Here is a 17,751-nt window from a genome sequence, read left to right on the forward strand (position 1 = left end):
CTGGAGTGCAATGGCGTGATCTCAGCTCACTGCAACCTCTGCCTCATGGGCTTAAGTGATTCTCCTGCCTCAGCCTCCCAAGTAGCTGGGATTACAGGCACCTGCCACCACGCCCAGCTAATTTTTGTATTTTTAGTAGAGACAGGGTTTCATCAGGTTGGCCAGGCTGGTCTTAAACTCCTGACCTCAGGTGATCCACCCGCCTCAGCCTCCCAAAGTGAAATACAAAATTAGCCAGCCATTGTGGCAGGTGCCTATAATCCCAGCTACTTGGGAGGCTGAGGCAGGTGCCTATAATCCCAGCTACTTGGGAGGGTGAGGCAGGAGAATCACTTGATCCTAGGAGGCGGAGGCTGCAGTGAGCTGAGATCATACCACTGCACTCCAGCCTGTGGGACAGAGTGAGACTCTGACAGAAAAGAATGAACGAAAGAATGAATGAATGAACGAATGAAAGAACAAAAGAAAAGAGAAGAGAAAATAGAAGAGAAAAGAAAAGAAAAAAGAAAAGAAAAAAGAAAAGTGGGCATGATAGCTCATGCCTGGGATTACAGGGGTGAGCCACCGTGCCCAGCCTAAAAGTTATTTTTCAATCCTTCTTTACATGTCTATAGTAGGATTAGTAACAGGTATCATTCTTAGGTTCTCAGGTCCATTTATAGCCCTTAGAAGGCACAAATATCTTCTCTCTGATTCTCACAATATTGAGCCCATTGGGAAAACCAGAAGGCAGACTGGAACAAGTACTGAGAAAGATGCTGACACTATGAAGTTGGATTGAGATTTTAAGAGAGAGAAAAGGGGAAAAAAAAAACACTTCATTTTTTACCCTCCAATATACACTTGCTGTCACAAATGTGGACAGGTCTCACTGTGCTATTCCTAGGTACAGATGTGCTTGTCTTGAGCTCAGATGTAACAATTTTACTGCTGAAAAGGACTTCAATGTTTCTTTTTCCTAATAAGAAAACAGAGACTGTCCGATATTAAGCATGGATTCCATGTTTGTAAAAACCTCTTTCTTCAAATAATGTATTTAAAGTAAATAAATGTACACATTTATTCACAGTAGTCTTTTAGCACAAACAAGGAAATGGAAGTCTTCCATGCTCTCAGGCACATGGCCTCCTGTCTCTGGTTATTTAACTTACCCTTATATTCTTCTTTCCTTTCTGCCTAATATGCTTATTCCCAGATCCTGACCAGAGGTGTCACTCAGGCAGACTAGCTAGATTTTCTGGCCGTGTCCATTAGCTCTCTTTCCTAGATTTAAGATCTGTGAGTGTAACCCTCTCCCTTAGATAGGCTATTCCAACCTATTGCACTCCACCGTCTTCAGGTGGCATGTTTCCGGAGCCCTTAGGTGCCACCTGTTCTTCAGTGACAATGCTTAGCTTGCATTTTTCCCAGTTTTTTTTTTTCTTTCTCTCTCTCTCAAAAAAAAAGCAAATATACCTATCATGTTCCACGTCAGGAAATGGGCTAGATTTGGCCTCCTCATGAGACTGTGAACTCCCAGGACTTGTGTTTCAATCGCCTTAATATTTCTAGGGCTGGCACACAAGAGACACCCAGTAACTGCTTGTTAGATGAAAAGCCACATCTCTAACTTGGTAACAAAAAGGAATTATTTTAAAGTGTCTCAACGAAAATTTAACAAAACTAAAGTGCTGGATTGTTCTGTGCCAAAAAGTAAAACAAAAAGAAGGAAATGAAACGATTTAGTTAAAACAGAATGCTGAGGAATGACATGGTAGCTTTATAAGGGGTTACCAAACAAGTAAGAAACAACCACCTGTGCATTATCATTATCAACAGGATGGAGGAAGTGGATGTATTCCCATGTTAAACATCAGCAAACATTATTTGATAGAGAAGGTTATGAGAAAGGAAGCAAGGCCCTGAGGAAGGACGAACTTTGTTCCTTGGAGATCTCTGAGAAACGACAGACCCTCCCACAGATTTGCTATGAATTAGGTGGGATTCAGGCTGAAAAAAAGGGGCAAAGACATATGAGCTCTTGAGGTCACTAGCAGCCTTTTCTCTTTGTGTAAGGAGTCAAGAGTTTCCATTTACTGAAACTTCTATTATTTGATGAAAATATAAAAACTAAAATGAAGAAGGAGTAGGGAAGAATATCAAGGGGCTAAACATCCACAGAAACAGACACCGAAGTTAACCCAAACCACCCCTGTCTGAATTTGGATGAAACTAGAAAAATGTTTCAAATAATCATTTTAAGGTATCATTGTGAAATTCAAAAGCCTCTGTTTTCTGCAGCTCTAATTTTATTTAATTTAATTTTTTTGAGATGGAGTCTAGCATCTTCTTAATGTATGTTTGTCTTTTTTCTTGACAATATATATTTTTTCTTTCTTTTGCAAAATGTAGGACTTTTCTTTCTTTCTTTTTTTTTTTATTTTTTTTGAATCAGAGTCTCGCTCTATCCCACAGGCTGGAGTGCAGTGGCATGGTCTCGGCTCACTGCAACCTCCGACTCGCAGGTTCAAGTGATTCTCCTGCCTCAGCTTTCCAAGTAGCTGGGGTTACAGGTACCTGCCACCATGCCCGGCTAATTTTTGTATTTTTAGTAGAGATAGGGTTTCACCATGTTGGCTGGGCTGGTCTCAAACTCCTGACCACAGGTGATCTGCTTGCCTCAACCCCCCAAAGTGCTGGGATTATAGGCGTGAGCCACCACGCCCGACCATTTGCAACCCTAATTTAAAAATCTGCTTGTTTTATAAAATACAAAAGAGAAAAAAAATCAGATCCATCACTGATTTAAAATTACTTCTTGACACAAAATAGGGATATCTACTATAGTGCATTCATAATGAAGAAAATAAATTATTGAAAAAATAAACAGTAAAAGTAACTTTTTGAACACTTACTGAAGTCCGTGGCATGTTGACAATGCAACAAATGAGGCAGGGTTTCCTCGGATATGGCCCTGGTAGTAACAGTGCTCTCCTCCCTGAAAACAGAAATAAAGAATGTAAGTCTTTCCATCACAAGGAGAATCAGCTGCTTCATTTCATAGGAGTTTCTACTCACAATGCACCTCCACATCTAGAACTCTGCATGATATGTCATTATTCAGATTAGCATTATCAAATCTTTTCTAACAGAATTATTCATAAACACTCCAAGTGAGCTGACTCCAAATCAAAATTCAGGGAAATAAAAGTTGACTTAACCTTTCTTTTATGTAGGTGATATTAGAGGAACAAAGAAAGAGATATTGAAATACACATGGGGAGTCAGGCACAGTGTCTCATGTCTACAATTTCAATGCTTTCAGAGGCGAGGCAGGAGCATCACTTAAGGCCAGAAGTTCAAGACCAGCCTGAGCAACATAGCAAGACCCTATCTCTACAAAAAAAAAAAAAAAAAAAATTAAATTGGCTGGATGTGGTGGCATGCACCTGTAGTCCTAGCCTCTAGGGAGGTTAAGGCAGGAGGATCATTTGAACCCAGGAGTTCGAGGCTGCAGTGAGCTGTGACTGTGCTACTGCACTCCAGCCTGGACAAAAAGAGTGAAATTCTGTCTCAAAAGAAAAAATGACAAAAAAAGAAAAGAAAGGAAATACGTATGTGACCCTTGCACCAAAGTTTAATCATCTGCTTTCTTAGTTATAAGAAATTCAACCATGGGCCAGGTGCAGTGGCTTACGCCTGTAATCCCAGCACTTTGGGAGACTGAGGTGGGTGGATCCCTTGAGGTCAGGAGTTCCAAACCAGCCCAGCCAATATGGTAAAACCCTGTCTCTTCTAAAAATACAAAAATTAGCTGGATGTGGTAGTGCATCCCTGTAATCCCAGTTACTCAGGAGGCTGAGGCAGGAGAATTGCTTGAACCAGGGAAGTGGAGGTCGCAGTGAGCTGAGATGGCACCACTGTACTCCATCCAGCCTGGGCGATAGAGACCCTGTCTCAAAAAAAAAAAAAAACGAAACTCAATCATGAGCAGCAGCAAAGCAATACTCTTTTACATAAAGCTACGTAAAAATGAATATAAATCATTTGAGAGTCACTAAATTATATTGATGGAGGAAATGCTTGTTTTTACAGTGTTTATATTGATTACCAGATAAACAAGTTCATACCATTCTTTTCTCAAACCAGCAATGGCTTTAACTGGTAAGCAGTTTATGGGCAGGGTTTTAAATTGTGAAGTTTTTCTTAGCATCCAATTGCATTAATAAAACTCTACTAAGAGAGATTCATTTATTTGGATTCAATGTGCCTGGAAAGGTAAGAAGGTAAATCTTCTGCCATCTTAGGATGTCACCTTTAAATACTTACTACTCAGAGTGCAGTTCAGAGACAAGCAGCATTGACCTCACTAGGAGCTTGTTAAAAATGCAGAATCTCAGGCCCCATCCCCGACCTACTGTAGAGAATCTGTATTTTAACAAGTCCCTAGATGATTCATATGCACATTAAAGTTCGAGAAGCTCTTCTCTAAATGACCTCTTTCCATTCTGTCACTAATCTTCTATTTCTTCAGTAGCTGAAAGCTTCTAATTAAATTGACTCACTGAGATATGAAAGAGTGAAACAGAAAGGACTGACAGGATAGGTGGTTTAAAGAGGCAAATGTTACCTACTTCACAGTATGACTTAAGGACTGACACTACTTCAAATGTTCAGTGTTTCACAAATGGAGGAGAGAAAACAGGATGACATGGAGATGTAACAGACTGAAGACATTTTCTTCACCAAAATTCCAAGGAAACCAGCCTAGCCTGAGATTACTGCTCCTTGTGAGATAATCCAACAGAAGCTGGTAACTCTCAGCTTTGGGGAGGGAGTGGAGAGCAGGTAAAATGGTACACAATGCAATCCCTGACCTTAAACTTCCCAGATTCCCAGGGGAGCCACTGACCATCATGAACTGAGGGTTGTGGTTGCATTTAATGGAGAAGATAGGGTGGTACTTCACATCTGGGTTGTACAGGGAATGGAACCCAGAAGGCCACAGAGTCTTGGGGGCTGAAACAAGTCCTAGACACTAGAACATAGGGCACTGACTTCACGTGGAGCGCCAGCGTAGTGTAGATATTAACAACGTGAGCTACTGGCTCCTTCCCTTACCAGCTGTGTAATCTTAAGCAAATTACAGAGACTGCCTGTGCCTCCGTTTTCTCATCTGTCAATTGGAGATAATTATCTCATAGGGCTGCTATGAGGATTACATGAGCTAACAGACATAAAGAGTTTAGAGTAATGCTTGGCTCATAGGAAGTACTCAACAAATGTTGGCTGCTATTATAATTACTGTGTCTGTTACTGGTCTACTCAATTTACATACACAATCACACTAAATCTTCATATCAATCCTGAAAAGAAATATTCTTATCCCTCTTCTACATAGGAACCACAATCTCTGAGATTATGGTTGTCTACCTGGGGAGTTGCCAAGTAGGGATGAAAACTTTATGTGGATACAAGGCCTGTGTCCTATCCCCAATGCTGAACCTCAAACCTGTGAGTTATGCAAGGCAAATCTAACCTTTCCCCTAGGCGGGTTTATTCTTTTATTCTGTTGGGTTGTATTCTACTTTGTCATCAGGGCTAAGAGTAAATTTAACAAAAGTTACAATAGTGTATGCTGGCCTGTTGGACTGGTGAACAGTCCATAGATTAGATTCTGAGTGTATGAGAGGACGTTATCACTTAGATGCCCCTGATTTCCTGGATACATCTGATTGGATCACAGATCAAAGTTCTAGCTTTCTGTTGGCCCGGCATAAAAGGTCAACAGTCAACAGATGCCCTGATAAAGACAGGACTCTGTCTATAAGTGTTTCCTTACATTGGACAGTGACTAACCAAATCAGACCTTCTCCTCTTAGAAGTCTGAGCCTCATAGTGAACAGTAACAAATGAAGATAGTAGAAACAAAGATAAAGAGAAATAGAAACAAAAAAAAATCTCGAGAATTATGGTATCAGACTAGAAAACAATGGAAATTGATAGTCATGAGGATATATGCCAGTGTCAAAGCATACTATTTTATAAATTACTAAAGTTTTCTTCAAAAACCTAACTCTGGAAACATGTCATATTAAATCATAAAAAGGACAAATAATTCATTTTTTAAAACATTCCTCCATTATATTGGGGAGAGTTATACAGATGATTCAATAATGGAAAACAATATTTCACTAATCTCTTATTTGAAAAAATAGGAGTCAAGCCAAAAACAGCAGATGATCAGGACTCATCTGTACAAAAGCCTAATGTGGCAAATGAAGCAAAGAGCTCAATATGGTTGAATCATTATTAAATGTTTCCATGACACTTCAGCAGAGGCATAAACACCAGGGGAAAAAAAAAATCTCAGTTTGCATTACTAGAATTCAAATCTTGAGGTCTCAACTGGTGGCATATGTAATTATTAGAAATAATGGTGAAAGTTCATTTTTGTGCTGTAATATTTTTCAGGGACCATTAATCATAAGTCAATAATTATTTAAACTAAGAAGTAATGAAGCTTTTATTTCCTTTAACATGCCTAGAAATGTTTTTCAGTCCAAGAGTTAGGCTGTTAAAGGGCTTTCTTAATTTATATAAACTATATTATTAAATATAAATTTAGTATTTTATTTTGTAAATAATTATTTTATGTGTTATTTTAAAATAATACACATGTGGTGTAAAAATTCTAAGAATTGAAAGGGTACATAGTGAAGAATAAAAATACTACCTTCACATATACTATTCAAGCTGTAGATGCCTTCTAAATGGTAAGCATTTTTGACACATTTTGTGTACCATGTCAAGAATAGTCTATGTACATTCAAGTAGATGCATACATACACACATACACATATATCCATATATCATTTTCACTTCACGAATAGTTTTATACTATGTACACTGTTCAGCCACTTGACTTTTTTTTTCTTAAGGTAAGCTTGGCATCCTTCTACATCAATACCATATTTTTTCCAATGACGGCATACTATTCCATTATGGGGTGAACTATAATTCATTTAAACAGTCCTGTACTAATGGACATTTAGATAATCTCCTTTTTTGCTGTCATAATATTGCAACAAACATCCTTTCATATATTCCTGTGCACTTCTATCAGTATATATGCAGGATAGAGTACTAGACATGGACCTGGGAGGTCAAAGAATAGGTGTATTTTAAATTTTAATAACTAATGGGACAGATATAATTGTATTTTTTGCACCTATATGTTTTAGAATATGCACTGCATTTGAAAATCATAAACTGCATTTTACTTAAAAATTATCTACTTCAGTAAAGACCACTAACAAACCAACTTTCTCAAATCTTATCAATTATAAAGGTTCTCTATGTCTTCATATGACTTTTGAAGAAAAGTCAAAAGTATGCTATATGGAAGTAAGTATTATATACAATAATCTGAGACAGATGTTGCAGGAAAAGAGAAAAGCCTTTTGGGCTTTTCCTAACAGAGTTGGGCTCTTTATCAGACTGCCAGTCATAGCTTTATTCCTTATTGTCTCTTTTGTTCCAGAAATAAATCCATTGTCCTTGAAACTTTCTTCATACTCCTTCATCTAATAACATAGCCATAAAAGTACAAATGTTTATTTTTAGCTAATTAGATAGTTATAGCTAAAAAAAACTACTTCTATAAAAATGAAGACGATAGTTTACATGTCTATTATTGGTTTATCTTCCTAATGGGAGAAAAATTTATTGTAATTTTTTATTCTAGGAACATCAAAATAATCATTTATTTATAAAATTCAAAGACACACCACATTTTTATTAAACAGATAGCAAAACCTCAAAGGAAAAATAGAATTTATTATAAATATGATGAGATGATAATACAAAGGAAGTTACACAGCCTGGGCCATAAAATGAGGAAAACCTAATAAAGGGAAATAATTGGAGCATAGTGTAAGGCCATAGTCATGTGCCCTCTATCAAGATCCTCAAAGGAAACTAGACTTTGACAGCTCTAAAATGGGCCAGGACCACCTCCTCCAAATAGCCTTCTCAAATTCCCTTCTCATAAATGACTTCCTGCTAACCCCTCCTTCTCTGAATTTTCATAGTATTTTTCAACCATACTACAATCTCTTCCTACCTCAATGCCTGTTTCTATCTTACTTCTCCAATAGACTATTGTCTCCTTTCAGAGAAGCACATTTGCCTGATTTATGTTGATATACCCACAGGTGCTACTGGAGAGAAAACCTCCCTGAATATCCAATTCCTCACCAATAAATTAGAGATAACATCTACTCCAGCTGTCTCATAAGGATATGCAGGAGATTCCATGAGATAACGATGTAAAGTACACGGTAAAGTGCTATATAAACAGGTGAGGGAGGTGTAGTCAGGCAATATTTAGGGATGCTATAATGTTCCTTGGGCTGTAATTCTCAAACTTTGTTAAGAATAACAATTCAAGACATCGACTTATAATGCAGATACTGTCTCTTGCCCAGAGAGTTTGTGCAGGCAGCTCTGAGGTAAGACCTAAGAATCTGCATTGTAACAAGTACTCCGTGTTTTTCTTGTTCCAGGAATACCCTAGAGGGGAGGTTCTCAACCTTGGTTGCACTTCAGAATCACCTGGGAGCTTTCAAATTCCAACGTCTATGACTTACTCCCAAACATCTAAATCACCATCTCTGGGGTCCAGGCATCAGCGTCTTTTAAAATCCTCCAAATGACTGAATACAAATTCAGTGCTTGAGAACCCTTGTACAAGAGAAATGCTCCTAAAAACAGCGGTTCCCAAAACTGACTCTCAGAAGTACCATGGTAGGCTTTCTAAACCAACTGATGCCCAGGCCTTCCCTTAGGCCTCCTGAATCAGAATCTCCAAGGAGGTAGGGCCCCAGGTTTCTTATAGTTGTAAAAAGTTCCTCTACATGATTTTGATGATCAAATCTAGAATTGTTAACTCTAAAAATATTCAATACCAAACTGTCCCCATGCAAAGGATACAGAAAGATCTTTCAGAGAATGGAAGAATCTACCATATCCTGGACATCCTATTTAGTGAATTATGTGATAGTTCATGATGACTGATGAGGTGAGTATTATTTCCCCCCTTTTACAAGTGAGAAACCATAGACTGAGAGAGATCATCCACACCCAGGTATGCCTGCTACAAAGTGAAGGTTATTTACACCAGTGGTTCTCAAAGAGTAGTTTTCAGACCAACAGCATCAGCTTGTTAGAAATGCAAATTTCTCAAGCCTCCCTATAGACTTCCTCAGAAGCTCGGAGGATGCGGCCTACCCACCTGTGATTCAGCCAAACCCTTCAAGTGATTTTACTGCACTCTAAAGTTTGAGAACAACTGCTTTACACTACTCCTGTTTCTGACTCCGAAGCTCCTCACTGCTGAGCTCACTGAAATCTTACGCTAGTTCCTGAGCTGATCCTTCCTGACACAGAATGTACTCCACTCTGTTTCTTGTTCCCCAAAAAACAGTTGGCTTTATCAGAAACATAATGGAAGGTAAGAGGTGAGATAAGAATATCAAGGAAGAGTAGAGCTGTATTTTTGTCAGTGCTGGTCATAGGATATCATGCAGGATGCTTTGGCCCCGATCAAAGGGGCTAGAATAACCAAACTTCCAGTTTGCCTGGGACAAAGGGGTTTCCCAGGATACTGGTATTTCAGTGCTATATCTATGAATGTCACAGGCAGATAGGAATGGTTTGGTCATGCTAAAAGGGTCAGGGCCAGTGTAGGCACCTCCAGATCAAAACACCCACCCCTGCAACTCTTGTTCTCCTGCTCTGTTCACTGAATCATAGCCTTCTCCCCCTCCATGGGCACTGGTCCTAGAACTAGCCTTCTGCCATGCAGTTTGGGAAGCTCATGCCAGTCACCCTCTTCCACAAATGGGACCCTTTCTCACCCCACCCTAGCATAGTAGTTGCCAACCCTGGCAGCATATTTGTAACACATGGGAAGCTCTTTTAAAAAATTCACAGCCTCACCCCATACCAACTGCACCAGAATCTCTAGAGGGTGGGACCTGGGTATTTTACAAATCTGCCCAGATGTTTCCAATATGTTACCATAGTTGGGAACCTCTGCTCTAGCTGATACCACCTTGCAGGAACTAATGGCCTGCCCCTGAAGCCTACTGCATCCTAGACTCCCCCAGGTGTATACACTGTCCCGACACATTGGTGGCCACATGGCTGCAATCTGTTCCACCAGGTGCTTTCCTACCAAAACCACATTTCTTGCCTGGTCTCAACTCCCTCTTGACTGGCATCAACATCAGGAACCTGCCCTCCTCCAATCCTCACTCCACCTTCCCAATTATAAGTCTCCTTGGGAGGCTGGGCATGGTGGTTTACACCTGTAAGCCCAGCACTTTAGAAGGCCAAGGAGGGAGGATCGCTTCAGGCCAGGAGTTCAAGACAAGCCTGAGCAACACAGTGAGACCTCATCTCTAATACAAATTAAAATAAGAAAATAAGAAAATAAATAAATAACAAAGTAAGTCTCCTTAGGGCCAGCTGCATAATGGAAATTCTTAAAAAAGCTAAATTTTATGTTAAAGGTGATCCACCAACCTATCCCGATTAAAATTCATAATCTGTGACTATACAGAGTCAGACTGGATTCATAGAAAGGACATAGGCTAAATATCTGGTCAGGTACAAAGTACAATTGACTCTAAAGGTATCTGATTCTAAAGGCTAAGAAAAGTGAAAAGATTATTTCCTCTCATTTACAGTAAATTAAGTGAAGCTATCATGTGGTTCCCAAATGCCAATAATCCATGAATCTATACTAATGCATCTCAAAATCTTTACCAGTTCCTGTCAAAAAGATAAAAATAAGTATAGTGTACTTAATTTTTCATAAAGCTAAATGTATTTAATTTTTGAAAAACTGTCATTTGTTCTATGTTTACTTCGTTATCTATATTATTTAAAATATCAACTGTTTTCCTTTTTTAAATAGACTTTTATTTTGGAATAATTCTGATACACAGAAAAGTTGCAAAGATGTATAGAGAAGTATAGTATATCTATCACCCAGTTTTTCCCATTGTTAATATCTTACATTTCTTTAGTATATTTGTCAAAACCAAGTAACTGACATTGGTATATTACCATTTACTACACTCTGAACATTTAGACTTCACCAGTTTTTCCTTTAATTTCTTCTTTCTGTTCCAGGATCCAATCCATAGTGCCATATTGCATTAGTGGTTAGGTTCATTTTTTTTTAATTGGTAGCAATAGTAGGTAGTATTTAGATGTTTTGAGAGGGTCGTTTTCATATATGGCAAAACAGAAGAAATGGCCAACCCTATGTTGATCCTCAAAATTCATTTTGTTAGTATATGGATCTATGAAATATAAAAGTATAAGACCAAGAATACAAATGAATACTTCCTAGACTTTAACTTAGCACTACAGGTTTTCAAAAGCCTTAAAAATAAAACTACCCTTACATCATCAGGCTTAATTTAAATAATTAAAATGGAATATTTAATGTGACCTATGGAAATGAATTCTGAAAGATTACTCAGTAACATTTCACTATAATAAGTATCTAGAACCCCTTAATGCCTGAGATTCTTCTGGACTATCCTTTCAATGATGTTTGTATAGGGAACAGCTTTGGAAGATGGAAACAATCTCCCTCCAAAGCAAAGGGCAGGCATGTTTACTTTCCACTATAAAAGATTCAGGTTTCCTAAATTCAGAATTTCTTTGTTGTAACACAATGCACTGTGTGCTCAGGTTAGCCGGCCCTTTCCTCTGTTACCCTCTGGGAATTAAGGCTCAAGATACCAGTGTAAGAAAATGTTGCTATTCTGGCTATTGTGAATGCCAGAGTAATAAAGTCCTTTGTCTCTGACCCAAGAGTCTCCTGTCTTCTGCCAGCATAGATAAAACTGCAGCAAGCTAATGCCTATTAACTTGTAAGTAGGATAAGATTTCAGACTTTCAGAGTTGTTGAACTTGGATTTCCATCTTCCCCTAAAAATTAAGAGATCTGTTAAGAGTAAGACTCCATTACCACATTGCCATTTTCCTGCAAGACAAAAATCAGCTAAAGCTAAATAAGGCACATACTGCCCATCTTATCACAGATAACTTAACTCTCATATACACTACTGGTTAACACCTTTGGGTTATATTTGCCACTGCATTCCAGCGTACAAATGTTCAAACAGCATCCAACAACACAGTCATTAAAAATCTCTGTACTATTTCAACATTCATTGGTGAGCACTAGGATCTTGTAGTATCAATCAAAAACATTTTAAAAACCAAAAGGATTAGGCATATTATGGACTTAAAAATTAAAAGGAAATAAAATGAGCTGACAAAAAAGAATAATTTCATTTAAAAGATACATGGTTACCACTGGAGAGGAAAAGATGTATAAGAATATTATTGTAGCAAAAGTTTCCACAAGAAAGGAAAAGAAAGAGAGTAGAAAACCACTGGATAGGAATAAAAGTGATGAGGAAGGAGTTAATCTTATTAAAAGATGGTGAACACCATAAAATATAGGGGCCATAACTTTCTGTGTTTGTCTCTGTGTCTCTACGTCTATACCTTTCTCTGGTAAGGACACCAGCCACTGGATTAGGGCACACCCTAACTTAGTATGACTTCCTCTTAACTTGATTACATCTGAAAAGACTCTGTTTCTAAATAAGGTCATATTCATGGGTTCTAGGAATCATGAATTTTGGGGAACACTATTCAAACCAGTAAAATAATTCATCTCTTTATACACAGCTAAGTAAATTTTCATTCACAATCCAGGGATTTTCCTTTTAACAAGCTTGGTTCAGTGGTAGAAACTGGAGGTGTCTACCATGGCATCACTCATTTAATAAAATTAACCTGTATCTTAATTACCTATAACCAGCGTTCTAGTTTCCTATCTCTTAATTTTAAAATACTCATCATTATTTTTAAACAATATGGCAAACCTAATATTCCATTTTACTAAGTCAAACACAGCTCCCTAAATTGCTTATTTTTAACAGAATAGTCGAGAGAAATTATTTTGCAGCTGTCAAGTAATCATTAGACACCCACTAATATAACAAATATCTTATCAGACTACTAAAAATTTTAGGTTCCCACAAAATGCTCAGCAACAGATTACTGTAATGCAGAGAGGGGACTTATCAGATTCTCTGAGATGTAGTTCTAAATTGGGGGAATGGAAAATCAATGTGGACCACATAATATATTATTACTATATAATTACAAACTCATGAAATTATAACTCTTTCCAGGAAACCACTACAACATTGTACCTTTTTACGAATAATAAAATTTAAATGCATTACTCTATATGGACTTTTTAGCATAAAGATTGTGAATTACCTAAAACCTTATTCTGTAGTTGATGTTTGACTAGTAACAGGAAAATATATAACTGACTAGATGATTGTTGCACAAAGAGAAAACATATTTGTGCATTCCTAAAATACAGGAGGAATACTTTTTTTGTTATATCTGAAAAAAATGTTTGTTGTTGTTTTCTTTTCTTTCTTTTTTTTTTTTTTTTTTTTTTTTTAAGGAAATACAACTATATGAGGGTCTGAGGTAAGGAAAAAAAGGAAATCGTTTTTTCTCCACTTTTACCATGAATGTAACCTCCTTTAGTTTCACTTCAATTCTATCCTCCATTCCTTTTTTGAAGAAGGAAGGATAAAGAGAAAATTTCTGGCCGCTAAAAGATTCTGTTGCAGCCAGGCGCAGAGGCTCATGCCCGTAATCCCAGAACTTTGGGAGACTGAGGTGGGTGGATCGCTTGAAGTCAGGAGTTTGAGACCTGGCTAACATGGTGAAACCCTGTCTCTACTAAAAATAAAAAAATTAGCCGCGCATAATGGCACACACCTGTAATCCCAGCTACTGGGGAGGCTGAGGCACAAGAATCGCTTGAACCTGGGAGGTGGAGGTTGCAGTGAGCCGAGATGGTGCCACTGTACTCCAGCCTGGGTGACAGAGTGAGACTCTGTCTCAAAAGAAAAAAAAAAGATTCTGGTTGCAGCATGTGAGAGATCATGTAAGGCTCTCTTGCACCTTGAGCCTTACATGCTGAGCTCAAGCAGTTAATACTAGCATTCAGTGGTCATTTTTATCTCTGCATAAATGATTTTGGATTAGCCCAGGATTTATTAACAGGTAAAAAGAGTTAGATTACTAAAGAGGCCTCAAACAATATCCTTCATGGAAAGCAAATTAATATTTAAGGTTGTGTCTAATGAAAAGTGATGCTAACCATGAAAAAGTAAAGTGCTTTTTTTTTTTCCCAGCAAGTGTTTCTATGAGAATAAGCTGATCATTCACTATTTCTGTCACTTACGTTTCCATAAATTAAGAAGGGAGTTGAACCACCAGAGTCCCTTCTTGTTACATGATTTGCAAACTTTTTTTTTAAATTTTATTATTATTATAGTTTAAGTTTTAGGGTACATGTGCACAACGTGCAGGTTTGTTACATATGTATATATGTGCCATGTTGGTGTGCTGCACCCATTAACTTGTCATTTAGCATTAGGTATATCTCCCAATGCCATCCCTCCCCCCTCCCCCCACCCCACAACAGTCCCCGGAGTGTGATGTTCCCCTTCCTGTGTCCATGTGTTCTCATTGTTCAATTCCCACCTATGAGTGAGAACATGAGGTGTTTGGTTTTTTTGTCCTTGTGATAGTTTGCTGAGAACGATGGTTTCCAGTTTCATCCATGTCCCTAAAAAGGACATGAACTCATCATTTTTTTATGGCTGCATAGTGTTCCATGGTGTATATGTGCCACATTTTCTTAATCCAGTCAATCGTTGTTGGACATTTGGGTTGGTTCCAACTCTTTGCTATTGTGAATAGTGCCACAATAAACATACGTGTGCATGTGTCTTTATAGCAGCATGATTTATAGTCCTTTAAGTATATACCCAGTAATGGGATGGCTGGGTCAAATGGTATTTCTAGTTCTAGATCCCTGAGGGATCGCCACACTGACTTCCATAATGGTTGAACTAGTTTACAGTCCCACCAACAGTGTAAAAGTGTTCCTATTTCTCCACATTCTCTCCAGCACCTGTTGTTTCCTGACTTTTTAATGATTGCCATTCTAATTGGTGTGAGATGATATCTCATCGTGGTTTTGATTTGCATTTCTCTGATGGCCAGTGATGATGAGCATTTTTTCGTGTGTCTTTTGGCTGCATAAATGTCTTCTTTTGAGAAGTGTCTGTTCATATCCTTCGCCCACTTTTTGATGGGGCTGTTTTTTTCTTGTAAATTTGTTTGAGTTCATTGTAGATTCTGGATATTAGCCCATTGTCAGAGGAGTAGATTGCAAAAATTTCCTCCCATTTTGTAGGTTGCCTGTTCACTCTGATGGTAGTTTCTTTTGCTGTGCAGAAGCTCTTTAGTTTAATTAAATCCCATTTGTCAATTTTGGCTTTTGTTGCCATTGCTTTTGGTGTTTTAGACATGAAATCCTTGCCCCATCAAGCTACCAATGACTTTCTTCACAGAATTGGAAAAAACTACTTTAAAGTTCATATGGAATCAAAAAAGAGCCTGCATCGCCAAGTCAATCCTAAGCCAAAAGAACAAAGATGGAGGCATCATGCTACCTGACTTCAAACTATACTACAAGGCTACAGTAACCAAAACAGCATAGTACTGGTACCAAAACAGAGATATAGACCAATGGAACAGAACAGAGCCCTCAGAAATGATGCCACATATCTACAACTATCTGATCTTTGACAAACCTGACAAAAACAAGAAATGGGGAAAGGATTCCCTGTTTAATAAATGGTGCTGGGAAAACTGGCTAGCCATATGTAGAAAGCTGAAACTGGATCCCTTCCTTACACCTTATACAAAAATTAATTCAAGATGGATTAAAGACTTAAATGTTAGACCTAAAACCATAAAATCCCTAGAAGAAAACCTAGGCAAACTGCTTTAAAAAATCAAAGGTTACTTTTCTTTTAAAGACCAGGCCAACTTCAAAAGAATCAATATCTTGTACACTGCACTTACCACAAAGGAATAGAATTTAAAACCAACAACAAAGATGCTCATATGTTTGGAAATTTTTTAAATAACAAATATACAATTTTTAAAAATAATTATATTATTTCTAAAAATATAAATAATTTATGAGTCATATAAATTCATAGTATAAGTTATGGAATATATAGGTGTGTGGACAACAGCAAAAAAAACTATTTAGCAGAGCTTCAGGATGCTGCTAAAATGGTACTTGAGTAAATTTTACATTTTTAGATGCATATAGAAGATTGGTAATTAATAAATTAAATATGTAACTAAATGAATTATGAAAAGAAAAGCAAAAATTTCAGAGTAGAAAAAAGGAAATTACAAAAGTAAGAGCAGAAATTATTGAAAAATATATTATGGTAAAGAAAGTAAAGCTGGTTCCTTGGGAAAAAAAAAAAAAAGTATTTTCAGCCAGGCACAATGACTCATGCCTGTAATCCCAGCACTTTGGGACGCTGAGGTGAGAGGATTGCTTGAGGTCAGGAGTTTGAGACCAGTCTGGGAAACATAGTGAGACCTGGTCTCTACTAAAAGTAAAAATTAAAAAATTAGTGTGGCAGCACATGCCTATAGTCCCAGCTACTCAGGAGGCTGAGGGAGAAGTACTGCTAGGAGTTCGAGTTTACAGTGAGCTATGATCACACCACTGCACTCCAGCCTGAGCAACAGGCTCTTTAAAAAAAAGGGGGGGGTGCAGGTGGGGAGAGAGTATTTACAAAAAATTCTAACAAGACTGATCAAGTAGAAGAGTGAAGGCAAAAATAAAAATAAAAACTAACAGGAGACATGCTGATACATAATTAGTAGATTTTTAAAACCATGAAAAGATTTAAAAGCTAACATAGCAAAACACTGAACTATGTTAAATCTACACATGGATGTCTGTTAAGGTATTTTATACAATTTTTAACATGTTTAAAACATTTTGTGATTATAGAGATTTTTATCACAGGCCAATTGTTGATATTTGGTGACTTGAAATTTAAAACTGATCAGATGTGGCTCTAAAATACCTTAGAAAGAAAACTCATGAATGTGAACCTCTGCATGGAGGATGCGCTTACCATCAGGGAAGCAGATTATAAGGCTCACTGTCAGTTTTTATTTTTCCTGTTTATATTCACTGCACATTTTGATAGCAGGGGGAATAATATGCTCTCCCAGACCTGTCCAGGCTGGACTTTCCCCTACACATCTGACATACTGTTGGGTGAACAGGAGAAATCACTCAATTTTCTAATACCTGGATTAATTCATTCACTTATTTTTTTCATTCAGCAGATACTTATTGTCTTCTAGGAACAAATATTATGCTAAATGCTGAGAATATAGTATAAGTTCCCGTGGGTGCTTCTCTTGGAGCAACTTCTTACGGAATTTACAGTCTAGGGGCACAGAAGACTGGCTTACTATAAAGCAGGAAGTGAAGGACTGTCGCTGGTGATCCTGACATGCTTCCTGTCATGAGCGGAATCAGAAACTAGCAGTAAGAATGGGTAGAAGCCACCAAAGACTTTGCCAGAAATTCTTTACAAATTGCCACTTTACCTCAATAATGATATCAGAACTCGTATTTATGGAGCATTTCCCACACCCAAAGCTCTGAGCTACATGTTTGTCTTGTTTAACAGATGAGGAAAATGAAGTATAGGAAGGATAAGTAAATTGTCTAAGGACATACGTATA

General features: G+C 37.7%; 1 protein-coding gene across 16 annotated transcripts in view; it reads right to left on the reverse strand.

Moving 5' to 3' along the window:
* ADAM22 (ADAM metallopeptidase domain 22) overlaps positions 1–17,751 on the reverse strand; it is a 258,810-nt gene that overhangs the window by 92,663 nt on the left and 148,396 nt on the right. For all 16 annotated transcript variants that reach the window (XM_058425004.1, XM_032761139.2, XM_058425048.1 and 13 more), the window contains one exon: positions 2,895–2,977. In XM_058425004.1, the coding sequence (XP_058280987.1) occupies positions 2,895–2,977 (83 nt within the window). The remainder of the gene's footprint in view (positions 1–2,894; positions 2,978–17,751) is intronic.

The sequence above is a fragment of the Hylobates moloch genome, unplaced genomic scaffold (assembly GCF_009828535.3).
Source record: "Hylobates moloch isolate HMO894 unplaced genomic scaffold, HMol_V3 SCAFFOLD_1, whole genome shotgun sequence".
In the NCBI taxonomy this organism is placed as follows: domain Eukaryota; kingdom Metazoa; phylum Chordata; class Mammalia; order Primates; family Hylobatidae; genus Hylobates; species Hylobates moloch.